At 32.3% G+C, this 16,971-nt stretch overlaps 1 protein-coding gene across 3 annotated transcripts in view; it reads left to right on the top strand.

Annotated features, from left to right (window-relative positions):
* The first annotated feature begins 264 nt into the window (after positions 1–264).
* Positions 265–16,971, top strand: part of LOC126893378 (NEDD8-conjugating enzyme UBE2F-like) — a 167,419-nt gene continuing 150,712 nt past the window's right edge. For 2 of the 3 annotated variants that reach the window (XM_050663494.1, XM_050663493.1), the window contains exons 1-2: positions 265–682; positions 9,010–9,171. In XM_050663494.1, the coding sequence (XP_050519451.1) occupies positions 425–682; positions 9,010–9,171 (420 nt within the window). In that variant the 5' untranslated portion in view covers positions 265–424. The remainder of the gene's footprint in view (positions 683–9,009; positions 9,172–16,971) is intronic. The other variant, XM_050663492.1, reaches the window with a different exon arrangement.

Below are 16,971 nucleotides of genomic sequence, written 5' to 3' on the forward strand. Positions count from 1 at the left end.
TAAATAAATATGGCTTTTTAGTCACTTGTAGAGTAGATAAAAATGTATGACTATATCAATCTAGTTCGATTATCCGAACAAATCGGTTTTACGAATACCCATGTCCCCCAATTAGTTCGGATAATCGACGCTCTACTGTAGGTAGATAATTTTTATTTAAATTTTTATTAATTTCTTCGGTCCTTCCAGTTATCAAATGAACAAAATCGATTATGTCAATCGTATCATTAATCGATTCGTTTATGATGATAGGAGGCTGAACCGAAACTGAACTGAACTGGCGAACTGCTGAAGCTGAACCTGAACATAACACATAACCCAACTTTGTAGGATGTTTTTTGGTTGTAAACAAAAAATGATAAAAGTTTCATAAAATTTACACTTTTGTGCTAATTAGTGTGGTTTTGATTATTCTAAATTCATAATGATAACGTTGTCGCAAAGACTTAAACGAAAAGCAGATAATAATGAAGCAACAACATCAAGAGCTTCAATAAGAGACAGATTACTAGTTAAGGAAGCTCAAGAAATGGCTCAGTTGTTACCTTCGTGTTGTTCTATCCACTATACCAATGAACATGATTTAAGTAGATTTATGTTAGTAGTAAAGCCAACAGAGGGTTTCTGGGAAGGTGGGACTTTTCGGTTTGATATATGTGTTACAGATGAATATAACATGGTCGTAAGTAGTTTTATCTCATGTATGATAGAATAATCACTAAAATTTAATATAATATAAAATATAAGTTTCCGTTGGAACTTTACCAAGCTGCAGACGGGTGTTGTGAATTGCAACTTTTTAGAATTCCCTTCCTTTGTCTCCACTGCAGCATCCATCTGGCTTGCAAATTTTAGAAGCCTTGGAGGTGTTACCAGGGAAATGGACTAATAAGTTTTCAATTTAAAAATCTTTTAGTAATATTTTTCAATATTATTAATGTTGCTATTAGGATTGAAAACTTTACCTTTCCTAATCACTAAAAGTTTAGGGTGTCTTGTACCATAGATGTTTTGGTATTTTAAATTTTTCTTATAGGAGCCCTAACAACTATATGTTGGAACAAGTAGTTATTTTGCCAATAAAATGCCAATTTAGGTACAGAAATTCTTTTATTTGCTTATTTTTTTTTAAATTGTAGGTATCAAATTAACAACATTTTTTTGGCGTGTAGAATTATATTTACGGTTTAAATATATATTTTATGTTGATTACTATTTAATTAATTGTTGGACAATCGAAAAATACTGACAACTAAATGTTGGAACAACAGGTTTATAACAAATTAAAATAAAAATTAATAAGCTTAACGTTGCCCTTAGCTTGAATAACAGCCTGAACCCTATTAGGCATTGTATCAACTAGGCCCTCACAGAATTCAGGGGTGAAAACATCCCATATTTCTTGCAATTTAGCATGTAGTTGTGGCATAGTATGCTGAGGTTTATTTCTTAGGCGCTGTTTCATTTGGTGCCAAAGTGTCTCTATTGGATTAAGATCCGGGCTGCTGGAAGGATGTGACAAAACTTTAATGTTATGTTCTCCCATCCATTTTTTGGTAGATTTAGCTGTATGGCATGAGGCTCCATCCTGTTGAAAGCTCCGGATCTATATAACCTTCCCACACTTGCTAAAAACGAATGTTCAAGGATATCTTGATATTTGGATGCATTTACTATGTCTTCAATAAAATGTAAATAAAGTTCCCAACCCTTTCGCTGACATACAACCCCACACCAAGATCTCCCACACAAACATCAAAGGACACTGCACACACATCTTATGGAAAATATAATGTCACTCAAATGAAATAAAATTTATATGAATAAATTCGTCTTGAAATTACACTAATTTCGTATCATTGTGTTTTCGTATCATTGTATCCCGAATAAAGTACGTGCCTCCTAGTGGCAGGATACGGGCAACAATACATTGGCTTATAGGGCAGTCCTTACAGTAGGGATCCTGGCCTATACAGAAAAATGCGGGCAGGTGTGGGGTAATACTGCACTTTGGTTGCATTGGTGGTGTATTGGCTAAACGTGCAAGGCAGGGTATGGTGTTGATAGAAAAGGCATTCAGGCATCAAATATCCAAAAAAATCTTTTCAGGCCATAATAATGAAAAGACCTTCTCCAACGCAATAAAAACATATACTGAAATGATGGCATCTCCTGAGGTAAAATGTTCCGGAAGTAAAATGAGCCTCCGTTCGGACTATCTCAGGGGGAACACCATTACAGGTTAGAAAAATCAGGATAGGGTCTTGGAATCTTGGTAGTCTTACAGGTAAGAGTCTGGAGTTAGTGGATGCGCTCAAACGAAGAAGAGTTCAAATTGCTTGTATTCAAGAAACTAGGTAGAAAGGACAAAGGGCGAAAGAACTAGGTGAAGGATACAAATTGTGGTATGTAGGGAGTAGTAACACTAGAAATGCAATATCCGAAGCATTAATGCAAGGAAACCGACAAACTTATATTTCCCTATTTTACACTACAATATACAGGGAGGACTTGCACGTAAATCTTACGATGTAAATTTGATACTTCAAAGTATTAATGTGAATGTTTTATGCCTTAGTGAACACTGGTTGAAAGAAGATAAACTTACTTTAAAAACTTTAATTTAGTGTCATATTTCGCAAGAAATGATAAAGAAAGTGGAGGTGTATGCATATTTGTAAATAATATCTAAGTTCAGTTGTGAACAGCTAAATTTACGTCAATGGTGTATTGAAAGCAAAGTTGAAATATGTGGAGTACAATTTAAAGTTCATGGAAGTAAAAAATAGAAAAAAGTTTTTTTCCAATTTTCTAAAAAATATTTATTTATTGTAACTATATACAGACCTCCGTATAGTGTGAATTTTAACACGTTTATTACGAAGTTAGAACTATTGTTGCAGAGTATTTATAACTATAATGATTTTTACGCCATATGTGGAGATTTTAATAGATATCAATTTTTTAGAACAAAGCAATCAGAAAAATATTTTAATAAACTTATTTTTAGAATACAACATTAAATTTCATATAAATGTACCTACTAGAATTACTAAAAATTCTTCAACATGTATTGACAACTTTTTTTCCAATTTAGATGTTCAAAAGGTGAGTGTATGTGACACATTTATGTCAGATCATACTTATCAATTATGTGCTTTTGATATGAAAGTTACTGGAGAAAATCCTCAGACTATTTTTACCAGAAACTTATGCAATGCCAACTTAATAACTTTTCAGAATATTTTAGCTAATATTGATTGGAGTGATCTATATGTGGCTGGTAGTTTTGAAGAAAAATTTTCAATGTTTTATGATACTTTCTTATATTATTATAATACTACTTTCTTAAAACGTAGAGTACCTAACTACCAGACCAAAACAAAAAACGTGGTTTGCACCTCATATTAAGGGTTTGCATGATCAATTGTGTCACATGAATAGATTAAGAAAACAACTCAATAATCCACAGTATTCGAAACGATACAAGAAATTTAAACAAGAATATCAAAAAATTGTTAAAAAACATGAAAAGGAACAATATGATAATCAATTTAGAAATAGCAATAATGTAATGAAGGAAAGTTGGAAAATAATTAATAAAAATAGAGGGAAAAACTATCAATCAAATCAAAATTTAATATCTTTTAGTAACAACGGTGACTTACAAAATTATCATAAAGCTGATCAAATCAACAATTATTTTATTAATGCCGTAAAAAATAATGAACTATCAGTTGTTAACCGTACTATACAAATTGACCAATTCAATTCAAGTTTCTTTTTATCACCAACCAATGAAAAAGAAGTTATATCTATTGTATTAAAAACTGCTTCTAAAACAGCTGCAGGGGTAGACGAAATTGATGGATAAGCTTTGAAACATGTTGCCACTTATACATAGTGTAAATTTGAAAAGTTGCCACCCCCTATAATTTGGTCCCTATAGAAAATCTAAAAATATGCAAAAACACGTCAAATTTATTTGTGAGGGGAACATTTTGTAGACCAGTTTTCAACAAAATTACACAACCCCCAAAACCTTTAATGGAAAGGGGGGTTGAGTGATACCTCATTTTGAAGGTCATTAAATTACCTTTCCAAAAATACCACATGCCTCATATATTTCTTTTCAGTACTTTTGGAAAAATCTTTGACTCGATACTCTAAAAAATTTTGGAGTTCTGAACTCTATACTTAATATCTTTACGGTTTTACTTGATTTTTCCAAAAATACTTCAAAAAAATACTCTAAATACTTCAACACCCCAAAAAAATTCAATTTGGAGTTCAATACTCCAAAAAAATTTTTGGAGTTCTGAAATTTCCACATTTAATTATTAAAATTAATTATAAAAAAATTAAAATTACTGCAAAGAAATATAATGTATGTGGTATTTTTGAAGAGGTAATCGAACGACCTTGAAAATGAGGTATCACTCAGCCCCCCTTTCCATTAAAGATTTTGGGGGTTGTGTCCGCCCCCGCTAGAGGGTTAGTGTAACTTAGTTGAAAACTGGTCTATAAAATCTCCCCCTCACAAATAAATTTGACATGTTTTTGTATATTTTTAGATTTTCTATAGCGACCAAATTATAGGGGTGGCAACTTTTTAAATTGACACCCTATATATATAGCTTTACGACTATCTTATCTCATAAATGAATCATTTACATGCGGAATATTTCCAGATGTAAAGGAATCGAAAGGAATCCCTATTTTTAAAAATAAAGGATCTGCAACGGATATTGCAAACTATAGGCTGATTTGTGTGTCAAGTCCGTTATCTGAAATATTTGAAGCAGCATATGCAAATAGATTAACAGATTATTTAGAACATTTTAAAATTCTTCCTGTTATTCAAAACGGGTTTAGAAAAAAGAAATCTACAAATACTGCTATTTCTGAGTGTCTTCAATTTATTTATAAAGAATTAAATGATAAATTAAATGTATTGGGTCTTTTTTATGACCTTAGTCGTGCATTTGATACTGTTGATCGTGAACTCTTATTACAAAAATTGCAGGGTATTGGAGTACGTGGTATACCGTACAATTTGGCCCTATCTGGTCTAAGTAATAGAACTCAAGTAGTCACAGTGGATAATGTAACGTCGAGACCACTTCAATGTACGATGGGTGTACCTCAAGGCTCAATACTGGGGCTTTTATTTTTCATTATATTTGTAAGTGACCTAAACACGTTTTGTTCAATGCCAGATAAAATTGTTCATTATGCTGATGATACCAATATTCTCATGTCTCACATTGAACCCATACAACTGGTGGAAAATACCAATGTTGCGTCTGCTGAATTTAGCATATATTGTAAAAATAATGGACAGCGTAACAAAAACACATTTTATGCGTTTCTTACCAAAAAACTTAACTCCAAATTCTGACTTTTATTTACATGTGGATGGCAAATCAGTAGAAAGTTATACTACAACGAAATTTTTGGAGGTAACCCTAGATCATAAACTTACATGGGAAACTCATGTAAATCATGTATCAGCAAAGTTAAGTACATGTAGCTATATAATGCGTAATTTAAGAGAAGCTGTCTCATTTGATATATTGCGAATGATTTACTTTAGTTTAGTCCAGTCTGTACTTCAGTATTGCTTAATATTTTGGGGTTGCTCATCTCATTTTGAACGGGCATTTATAGCTCAAAAGAAAGTTTTAAGAAGTATGTATGGCGTTCCATTTTCGGATAGTTGCAAGCCACTATTTAAGAAATCTAATATTTTAACAATACCTAGCCTTTTAATTTTCCAATTAATATTGCACATTGAGGAAAACAAGCTTAAGTTTGACAGAAATGGGGACATTCGCTCACATGATACTAGAGGTAAATCAAATTTTCGACAACCTTTCTCTAGATTAGGTGTATCCCAACATGCACCTGAATATATTGGAATAAAATGTTACAATAAAATAGTCAATATATTAACTCTCAGTAATTATTCACATAAAGGTTTTCGCCAAACTGTGTATTCATTTTTAATGGACAACACATTCTACAGTATTGATGGATTTTTAAATTTTTAACATTTTTGCAACAATAGTTCTAAAATTTTTATTAGGAACTTTTATTTGTTTCTTATTTATTTTATTATAATCACTGTTTTATTTTAATCATGTGTACTTTTACTATATATTATACTCTATTGCAGCGGTCCGCAACCTTTTTGATATTGCGACCCCAAAATTAAAAAAAGAGTTATGAGCCACCCCAGAAAAAAATCACTAAATTAACAAGTGCAAAGGTTTGTTCAGGACGAAATTAAGGTAAACTTCAATTATCCTCCATGTTGTACTTAGCTGTTTTTATTTCGTAAATTATGTTGAAGTTTTTGAAGATATTCTTCTTTAGCGGCGAATCGATTGAGGGTAAAATTTGATTGATCCGCGCGCATGCGCACACCGACAGTATGGTATTAGTTGTTATACGGGCTCTGATTGGGTGTTGAAATTTTGAAATGATCTGTCAATAATTGTTCAATATGGAGGTTATCGGTAAACAAAAATATTGTATAATATTAGTTTTTATTGATGTGTGGACAGAAATAAAATCAAATTTATAATTATAGTGACTTTTTAAATAGTTTTGAAAAGCCGCAGGTACGTAATTCTAAATATTTCAGTTGGAAATACCTAATAGTTTCAATACCTATCTATTTGGAAAATGTAAACAAAATAATGTAGTTACCTATTAGTAGGCAATGCTTTAATTTACATAATCTGATTACCAACAAACTTTCTACAAATCTTCATCTCATATATCGTTTTCTTACTCTATATTTTGTTGTATTTTATTTCGACAAAAATCAAACTAATAATTTTATTAAATTCATATAAATTTATGGTGTAAACGTTTAGTTTGTGTATATTCCCACATGACGTATACGAGAGTTTGGTGCAGTTTGAAATGGCGTCAACTTTCGCACGGCGCGGTAGACGTGAAGTGGGTTCAAGCCCCAAGCAAGTTATTATTTTTTTATTTTTTTTTATAGATTTTATGATTGTAAGTATATTATTATATAATTTTTGAAGATATTCTTCTTTTTTGAAAGTGGTAGATAAGAAAGTTAGTTTGATTTTTTAATAAAATAAGTACAAATAACCTTTTAAGTATATTTACTTCGTTTAAATTACCTATTATATAATAGAAGAATATCTTCTTACGTGCGTACAAAGTACACACACATTCTTTTTTTATTTTGGAAAGTAATATTAGAGCAAACTATGCATTTAACATAATATTTATGATGGCATTAAATGAGACAAGCAATTATTTTAACATTTTATTTTTTTTTAAATAGGTACATATAAGTAAGTTTACAAACTTATGTGAACCTTGTGCTTGCACACTTGCACTCAGTATATTAATTCTTGGTGATATATTATCAGAAAGAGACACTCTCAAATCAGGTTCTACGTTAAGTCTGCAGCGATATTTTGTTTTTATAGCAGTCAATGTGGAGAAAGCTGTCTCACACAGGTATGTAGATGCGAATGGCAGCAATTTCAGCAGAGATGTTATGTATAACAGTGGATATTCCTTTTCCATCATTATCCAGAACTTGGATAGATCCGTGGTTTTTAAAATAGATCGAATGCTTTCATCGGACAATAAATCGATCAGCTGCTCCTTTTCTTTTAAGTTCATCTTCACAGTGTTAAGATCACAAGTGAATGGATTAATTATCCATTGGTCGCCGTGTGACGTATCTGGGAATCGTATTACCGAGTCTTGCTTAAGGCTTGTAAGATGCATGCTGATTTTGGTTTTAATTTCTTCTTCGAGCTTTATATTGTTTTTTTTTCAGAAAATTTCTCCAAACATGCAAACATCTCGTAGTTTTCAGCACTGATTTCGTCTATCCACAAACTTATTTTCCTACAAAAAGCTTTTATTTTGTTAGCCAATATCAATACATTTGTACTCTTCCCTTGCAACGATTGATTTAAATCATTAAGTTTTTCAAAAATGTCCGAAAGATAGCCAACTGTTGCCAGCCAATTTTCATTCAAGAAATATTCCGCTAGCTTTGGTTCCCGTTCAAGTAGAAATATTTTGATTTCATCTTTGGTATCAAATCCACGTTGGAGTATTTTTCCTCGCGATAACCAACTGACCTCCGTATGTAACAGTAGATTTTCGTATTCTGATCCCAATTCGCGACACATTATTTTGAAAAGGCGACTGTTCAATGCGCGAGCTTTAATAAAATTTATTATTGTAACGACTCCCAACACTTTATTTACATCTGGTTGCAAATGTTTTGCTGTAAGAGCTTCACGGTGAATCATACAGTGAACAAAACCTACGTGAGGTGCAATCTCAGTTACTTTTGCTTTGAATCCTGTTCGGGAGCAGGTCAATGCAGCTGCGCCGTCTGTACATACAGATACATACACAATATTCCCTCTTTATATCATGGATTTCAAAAAAGGAATTAATTGCATTAAAAATTGTTTTACCGGTTGTTCTTCCAGGACGTACAGTCGTAATTATTTTCGATTCTCTCCGTTTTAAGGACATTGTGTAATTGTGTAAGTAAAGAGAGGTTATATTTTACGGATAAACCTTAATAAAATTCGATAAGTACAGGACCCTGTTGACTTTTTTTACTTTTTTGACGACCCCATAAAGATCTTTCGCGACCCCCAGGGTTGCGGACCGCTGCTCTATTGTACTAAAATTTTGACTAGTCCAATAAGATTTATACATTTTTTTTGTAAGAATTGTGTAAACTTTGTGGATGAATAAATTCTATCTATGTGTGTGAATTATCATTAGTAATCAAACTTTCAAATCCATTTATCTCAAAAGTTAAAATTCTGTCTTAGTGCCTTTTGGTTGTAAGCTCACGATATATAATTACTTAAACCGTAAAAATAATTTCATACATCATAAAAATGTTGTTAATTTACAATATATATTTGTTAGGGCTCGTAATGCTATCCTAGTCCTTTATTTTTTCATTTAAAATTATTTTAGCCCCCTGTAGTTAAATGCCTAACAAAATTGTGGCATCCAAATATTACTGAATCTGGTGAAGTATGTTTATCATTACTTAGAAGACACAGTATGGATGGCATGGGATGGTCACCTATTAGAAGATTAAATGATGTTGTTTGGGGATTAAATGCCTTATTCACGGTAAGTTTTTTTATCTTAGTAATTTTATCCCATATGCTATATACTCTTTAGTATTTAGAAAAATTCTATGTTCTTGATATTAGTGTAGCAAAATTATTGTTCTCCCATGGTGCATGTTCAAAACAACAATTTGGATTACAAAAAGGAAAATCAGCAGACTCAATAAAATGGATTTCAGAACAAGTCAAAAACAGCAAAAGAAAACAGGTACTTATAGCAATGCTAGATATTAAAAATGCCTTTAATACACCAAATTGGGCCCTGATAATCAAAAGAATGAAAGACATGAATTTTCCTACATATTTAACACACATGTGTGACTATTTTCCAAACAGAAAAATAAAAGTAACTAGTAAAAATTGTTCCTCAAGGATCAGTTTTGGGACTACTACTGTAGCCAAAATGTACAACAGGGTAATGGAGTTAAAGTTTTGGGGAAGGAGTGAAAACAGAAGATTATACAAATTGGGGATCATAGAAAAGGGAAACACTGCTCTGAACAAAGTATACACATGGGCTAAAAAATAAATTGGTATTAGGGGTGAAGACAGAGGGCGTTATACTGAAAGGAAAAAGAAAGAGGGAATTTATGAAGTTCAATCTAGACAGGGTTAAAATTGTAGTGAAAAATGAGCTGAGGTATCTCGAGGTATCTAGCTGAGTATCATTATTCAACTTGATGACTGATTCAGTTTCACAAAACATAGGGTTGTCAAGAGAGCTGAGGAGGCCACCACTTTAACAAAGATAATGCCAAATATAGGGGGTCAGTCCAGTTCACACAGAAGAAAGATGTATTTAGAAATAGTATGTACACTCTACAGTTCTGTATGTGGTCGCAGTTCTCCATATGAGACAGTGGCAGAGCAAGTGGTCAGAAGAAAGAACTAAAGCAAATTGGAAGAGGACATTCATTCCTAAGATAGAGCCATGGATCAACTGCAAATTTAGGTGTACAAATTTTTATTTCACATAATTTTTGATGTGCCATGAGTCTTAGGATCTACACTTATAAAATTAAAAAACAATGACGACTGAGGTGTAATATGTGGGGTGGAGGATGATCCAGAACATTGGGTTTTTGTATGCAATTAATTCAGTTATAATTCAGTCAGGAAATGGAAGAACTGGTAAAAAAATAGGAATGATCACACCAGAAAACATAATTCAGAAAACCATAACTAGCAAAGAATACTTTAACATAACAGTAAAGACTATCACGGAAACTATAAAAAAATAAAGTTAAATATGAGAGAATGTTACAAAATAGTCAAAAATAAAATAATAAAAGGACAGAGGCAAGAGCAACATCTTGAAGTTGCACTCGATAAGAGTAGTCCCGGGTATGCCGTAGGTAGAAGATGGAGGTGTTAAGTGGGTAAGATCAGGTTTTGTGTACCTGAAGTCCCAAACTATCCTAGAGCTAAAGAACGGGCGCTAGGGTGACCATGAGCGTCACCTCTTAAAAAACGTGCATATCAACCACATCAAGAATAAATACTATCAACTTCATGCAAACAAATTTTTGTTTAAATTTTATTATTTTAACGCTGTACTATTCTGGAGTGTGAACTCTTCAACATTGTTTTTGAAATATTTTTTAATATGCCCTGATATTAATTCTGTATTAATAAAGATATTTAACCAAATACCTCTTGGTATTTGGTTAAATATCTTTATAAGAAAATTCACTTCCTGTAACTCTGACCAAATTTTTTGAGGTATCAAAATATCTTGAAGTACACAAAAGTTTTTAATTGCCTTTGAAGGAGTGTTAATACATTTGGTTTTTTTGGAGTGATGTGATATGTAGCTTTTGAACAATGTAATTTTACATATATTTTACAAACAATGCTTTTTCAGTATTCTTTATAGTATTACTTTAAATGGCTACCTACAGTCCAGAAAGTTCTTCATTATAACAGCCTCCATTTATATTAACTTTATTTCAGCTGTCCACCATTTTCTGTTTATACATTTTGATTATTTTTATACATTGTACAATCTATCAAGAAACTTACTAACAAAGGAATTATTGTACCAGTGTATTTTCGTTAACTGTAATTAATAAGTTTATATAAGGTTTGTTCCAACACGACCGGGAACCGTCACGAAACGGTAACGCTCCTGCGCAGTAAACAAAATCCGTTCCAACAAAAATATGATCGTCATCGGATCGTTGTTCCCACAAGAATTGTGATTTTTCAGTGACGGTTTCGTGATGATCATTTCAGTAATCGGACCATAATCGGGCAAATGCATGTGCTGGTTGGACTGACTTGCAAATTTTGAGCCTTTTTGCAAATTGAAAGCGGGAATCGTGATCCCCTAAAAGCACAAAAGCTGCCACCAACAAAAATGATAATGGTAGATAAAACAGTTATCAGTCAGATAACCGTTCCAACATCGGTTTCCAAATTACCGTCATGGGACGATAACTGGGCGATACAATTACGAACATGTGCACAAAAACCGGTACATCGTGACGGTTTCTGGACCGTCCAAAACTTCATGTTGGAACAAACCTATAGTATCAGAAAAATTGTGATTGCTCCTATTCATTCTTCAGACAATAGATTACACAGGCCTACAGAAAAGAAATTTTGTTTTGGTGCCGTGAATCTTTAAGCTGATTTTTATTACTATATTAGAAGTGATAAATCAAAATGAATTCCGTTTTTTTGTATCAGCTCTAGTTTTATGGATATGGTACATTCCGAAATTAGTAGTTTTAATATTTGAGATAATGACGAATATGCTATTCAAAGGAATATACATTGTTAATTAAACTTCTTCCTCAGTATATTTGTTGTTCTCACTGTGTTATGCCGTATTTATGCAAGAAATCATACTATAATGTCGTTACATTACCAAACTTTAGTCAGAGAAAATAATCTTACCACCTCTCCATATTAAGCTAGGCCTAATGAAGCAATTCGTTAAGGCACTTGATTCTAATGGACCATGCTTCGCCTACATAGGAAGGAAGCTGCCCCAGATACGTACGGAAAAACTTAAAACTAGAATCTTTGATGGACCACAGATCAGAATTCTTACAAAGGATCCGGCTTTTGTGGGGTCAATGAGTAAGGTAGAGAAAAAAGCTTGGCTTTCATTTGTGGACATTATAAAAAATTTTCTGGAAAATTACAAAAGTGAAAACTATGCTGAGCTGGTAAACCGTTTGCTGAATAACTTCGAATCACTTGGATGTAATATGAGCATCAAAGTCATCTTCACAGCCACCTGGACCGTTTCTCTGAAAACTTAGGTGACACAAGTGACGAGCAAGGTGAGAGATTTAACCAAGACATAAAAACCATGGAGGACCGCTACCAAGGAAGACGGGACATTCATAAATGATGGCAGATTTTTGCTGGAGTTTGAACAGAGGCTGTTTAAAAGTTCATTCCAGGAAATCACGCAAGCGAATCTTTCGTTACGTAAAGTAAAGTTTTTTTTCTATTTTGTTAGTTTTTTTTCTCAAAACTAATTGTATATCTGTTTCATTATACAAAGGGTTTTATCGAGAAATGGCTTAAAATATACGTATTTTCTACTTCTGATTTTTATTTCAATTTAGTATTATCCATATCAGCATATTCGTAGTTTATTGCATAAAAGATAGCATGACCTACGCTATCTTGAAAACTAGAGCTGATAGGGCAAAACTAAAGCCATATTCGGAATCAGCACCCCAAATATACCTAAAATCAGCTCTAAACACTTTGGCACCAAAAACACTGTAGGTCTGTGTTATAGTGTAGCATGTGGAGTTAACTTTTTATTGTATGTATTTACCAGTTTTACCATTGTTGAGCAATTTTTATTTAGCTTGTAAAACTCGTCTGTTTTATAATTTCTTAATTTTGATATATGTTTGTCAAGTTTATTGAGGTCTCTAATTAAAATAATTGTTTTCTTTCCTGGATCCAAAATCTTTCATGCTCACCCAAAAGTTTATCCAAATGTAACAAATGTTTATAAATATACGGTATGGTGCAAATGAAAGTAATAAATTCGTTATTTTGTAAACCAGCGACTTTAAGGAAAAATCCCAAAACAGATCAAATCGATTTTTATTTTTAAATTATGATATTTTGGCATATATGTCATACTAGTGACGTCATCCATCTGGGCGTGATGACGTAATCGATGATTTTTTTTTAATGAGAATAGGGGTCCTCTGCTAGCTCATTTGAAAGCTTATTAAATTCTCTATTCAGTAATAATATAAACATTTATATAATTAGCTCTACAGGGTATCCATAATTTTTTTTGAAATTAAATTATTTGACAAAAAAAAGAAGAGTGAATGTAATTTCTTTAATTCAAAATACATTTTACTGCTGTCAGAAATCATAAAAACATGTCTATTTGACAAATAAACATTGTTTTTTGCTTAAATTAAATGTTCAAACTTCCAAGAGGCAGGCGGCTGGCGGGAGCTGGTTTCAACATTTAATTTAAGCGAAAAGTAATGTTTATTTGTGAAATAAACATTTTTCTATGATTTCTGACTGCAGTAAAATGTATTTTGAATAAAAGAAATTACATACATTCTTCTTTTTTGTCAAATAATTTAATTTAAAAAAATAAATTATGGAAACCCTATATAACTAATTATATAAATAATAAACTTAAAGTTAAAACCCATAACTAAATTAAAATTCATGGTGACGTTTCAATTATTACTTTAATCATCGTCAGAATAATAAGTTTCTTGAGCGGATGCTTTAAAATAATTTTAAAGGAACAAACAATAATTAATGAAAACGTAAAAATGACATTGACAATCATTGGGTTAAGTCAATAATTTCAAACACGCTATATCTTGTTGCATGTTTAAGGGTGGCTTCAAAAGAAATATGGATAATGCCTCCTTGATGCTGAGTTCCGTTGGATAACTTGCATGACCAATGATTGAGAAGTCCTTACGACTAATAGGGTGGTCAGAATCAGTCATATGTTGGAATACCGCTGAATTTGGAATTGTTCTTGATCGTCTTCCTAAGTGAGGAGTGACACCTAAGTGTTCGCAACATCTGACATTAAAGTGACGTCGAGTCTTCCCGACGTACGTAGCTGCACAGCTACTACATTTGAATTGGTATATAATGTTAGATGCGAGATCACTAGGAATCATGTCTTTCACATGGAAACGAGATCCTATTCTTTCCAAAGTCGTGAAAGCAAATCTTAATTCTATAGAGGGAAATGCTTTTTTAATTGTTCTACGGATGTTGCGTCGGATTTGTAAGCTGTGGTAACCAGTATATGGAAGTTCGATATAGATCTTTTTTTTGATTTCTTATACTTTGCTGTTTGGTTGGAATTTGTTATTGAAAAAACGTCTGATGTATATTTCTAAGAAGTTCAACGAAAAAAGAAAGATACATCAGACGTTTTTTCAATAACAAATTCCAACCAAACAGCAAAGTAGAAGAAATCAAAGAAAAGATCTATATAAAACTTCCATATACTGGTTACCACAGCTTACAAATCCGACGCAACATCCGTAGAACAATTAAAAAAGCATTTCCCTCTATAGAATTAAGATTTGCTTTCAGGACTTTGGAAAGAATAGGATCTCGTTTCCATGTGAAAGACATGATTCCTAGTGAGCTCGCATCTAACATTATATACCAATTCAAATGTAGTAGCTGTGCAGCTACGTACGTCGGGAAGACTCGACGTCACTTTAATGTCAGATGTTGCGAACACTTAGGTGTCACTCCTCACTTAGGAAGACGATCAAGAACAATTACAAATTCAGCGGTATTCCAACATATGACTGATTCTGACCACCCTATTAGTCGTAAGGACTTCTCAATCATTGGTCATGCAAGTTCTCCAACGGAACTCAGCATCAAGGAGGCATTATCCATATTTCTTTTGAAGCCACCCTTAAACACGCAACAAGACATGGCGTGTTTGAAATTATTGACTTAACCCAATGATTGTCAATGTCATTTTTACGTTTTCATTAATTATTGTTTGTTCCTTTAAAATTATTTTAAAGCATCCGCTCAAGAAACTTATTATTCTGACGATGATTAAAGTAATAATTGAAACGTCACCATGAATTTTAATTTAGTTATGGGTTTTATCTTTAAGTTTATTATTTTTATCAAGTTTAATGGTGTGTCCTTATCTACATAAATTATGTAAATGTTTATATTACTGAATAGGGAATCAAATAAGCTTTCAAATGAGCTAGCACACGACACCTATTCCTATTAACAAAAAAAAATCATCGATTACGTCATCATGCCCATATATAGCCCTAATATGACATATATGCCAAAATGTCACAATTTAAAAATAAAAATCGACCTGTTTCGGGATTTTTCCTTAAAGTAGCCGGTTTACAAAATAACGAATTTATTCCTTTCATTCGCACCATACTACATAAGTAGAGTAAAATAATACACAGTAAATATCACAAATATTTTCCATGTACGATGATTTCATTACTTAATTTTGCATAATATATTATATTATGCCATTGTTGACAAACTTTTTACAATACAAATATGACTGTATAGTTAAAAGAAGTAAGTTTTTAATAAATTAAAGACTAGAAGAAGCCTTGACAGTAGGGATTACAATACCGGAATTCCGGGATCCCGAATACCGGGATCCCGGACGATTTTTGCTCGGAATTGATGCACAATAAACTTCTAAGATATTTTTTGATATTAGAAGAAATTATTTTTGAAGATAAACAAACAATATCATTGTAAAAAATATTTATTAAACACGTTTATTACACATACAAGTCAAGTATAGTGCTTTCTTAAAGCGTGAATGTCGTTAATTTAAGGCGAAGGGTTATATCAGCTTCTACAACCAAATTATTAAATCTCGTCTATATAGCGGTCTAAATACAGAGTAATCCATATAAAATATTTGTCACGGTAAGTTAATCTTTGTATTAATATATTTTAAAGTTAAATTAATTTACAAATAGCAAATTTCATAAGTAAAAGTACTATCCTATTATATGCAAAATTTATCCTAGAATCAAATCACAAATCAAGTCACAAAGTTTCACAAGAAAAAAGCGAATATTTCGCGAAATGAACGACAGATCGAAAAACTAAAATATACGTGCTAAATATTTTTCAAAAATCTATCAAATGATACCAAACACGACTTCTCACGGAGAGGGGTGGGGGGTAAATTTAAAATTTTAAATACGAATCCAGCGATTTTTCGCGAAATGGACAGCAGATCGAAAAACTGAAAAATACACTTATTCAATATTTTTGAAAAATCTATCGAATGGCACCAAACACGACCCCCCATGGAGGTAGGGTGGGGGGTTACTTTAAAATTTTAAATGGGTTCCCCCATTTTTTATTGCAGATTTGGATTCCTTACGTAAAAATAGGTAAAAAAAGTAACTTTTATTCGGGACATTTTTTCCAATTATGGATAGATGACGCTATAATCTGAAAAAAACGATTGTTGGAAATGGAAAATTAAATTACAAATGAAAAGTCCCCACTAAAATGGAAAACTTTACTTAACTTTTTTTAGTTTTAGGACCTACTCTTTACAACCCAATAGGTCCCCATAACGCTCGAGTCACTGCACATTTAGCATACTTTCCTCCCCTGCGTTTCATATATTATTTAATAACAAGTCGATATAACAACTGAGGATAGTATAAATATAACGTGTATATTTTTTTTTCATAATACCGGTTTTAATACCGGGATCCCGGTATTTTAAATTTTAAATACCAAATACCGGTGTTGAAATTTTGGCTCGGTATTGTAAGCTCTACTTGAC

This window comes from Diabrotica virgifera, chromosome 10, assembly GCF_917563875.1.
Source record: "Diabrotica virgifera virgifera chromosome 10, PGI_DIABVI_V3a".
NCBI lineage: Eukaryota > Metazoa > Arthropoda > Insecta > Coleoptera > Chrysomelidae > Diabrotica > Diabrotica virgifera.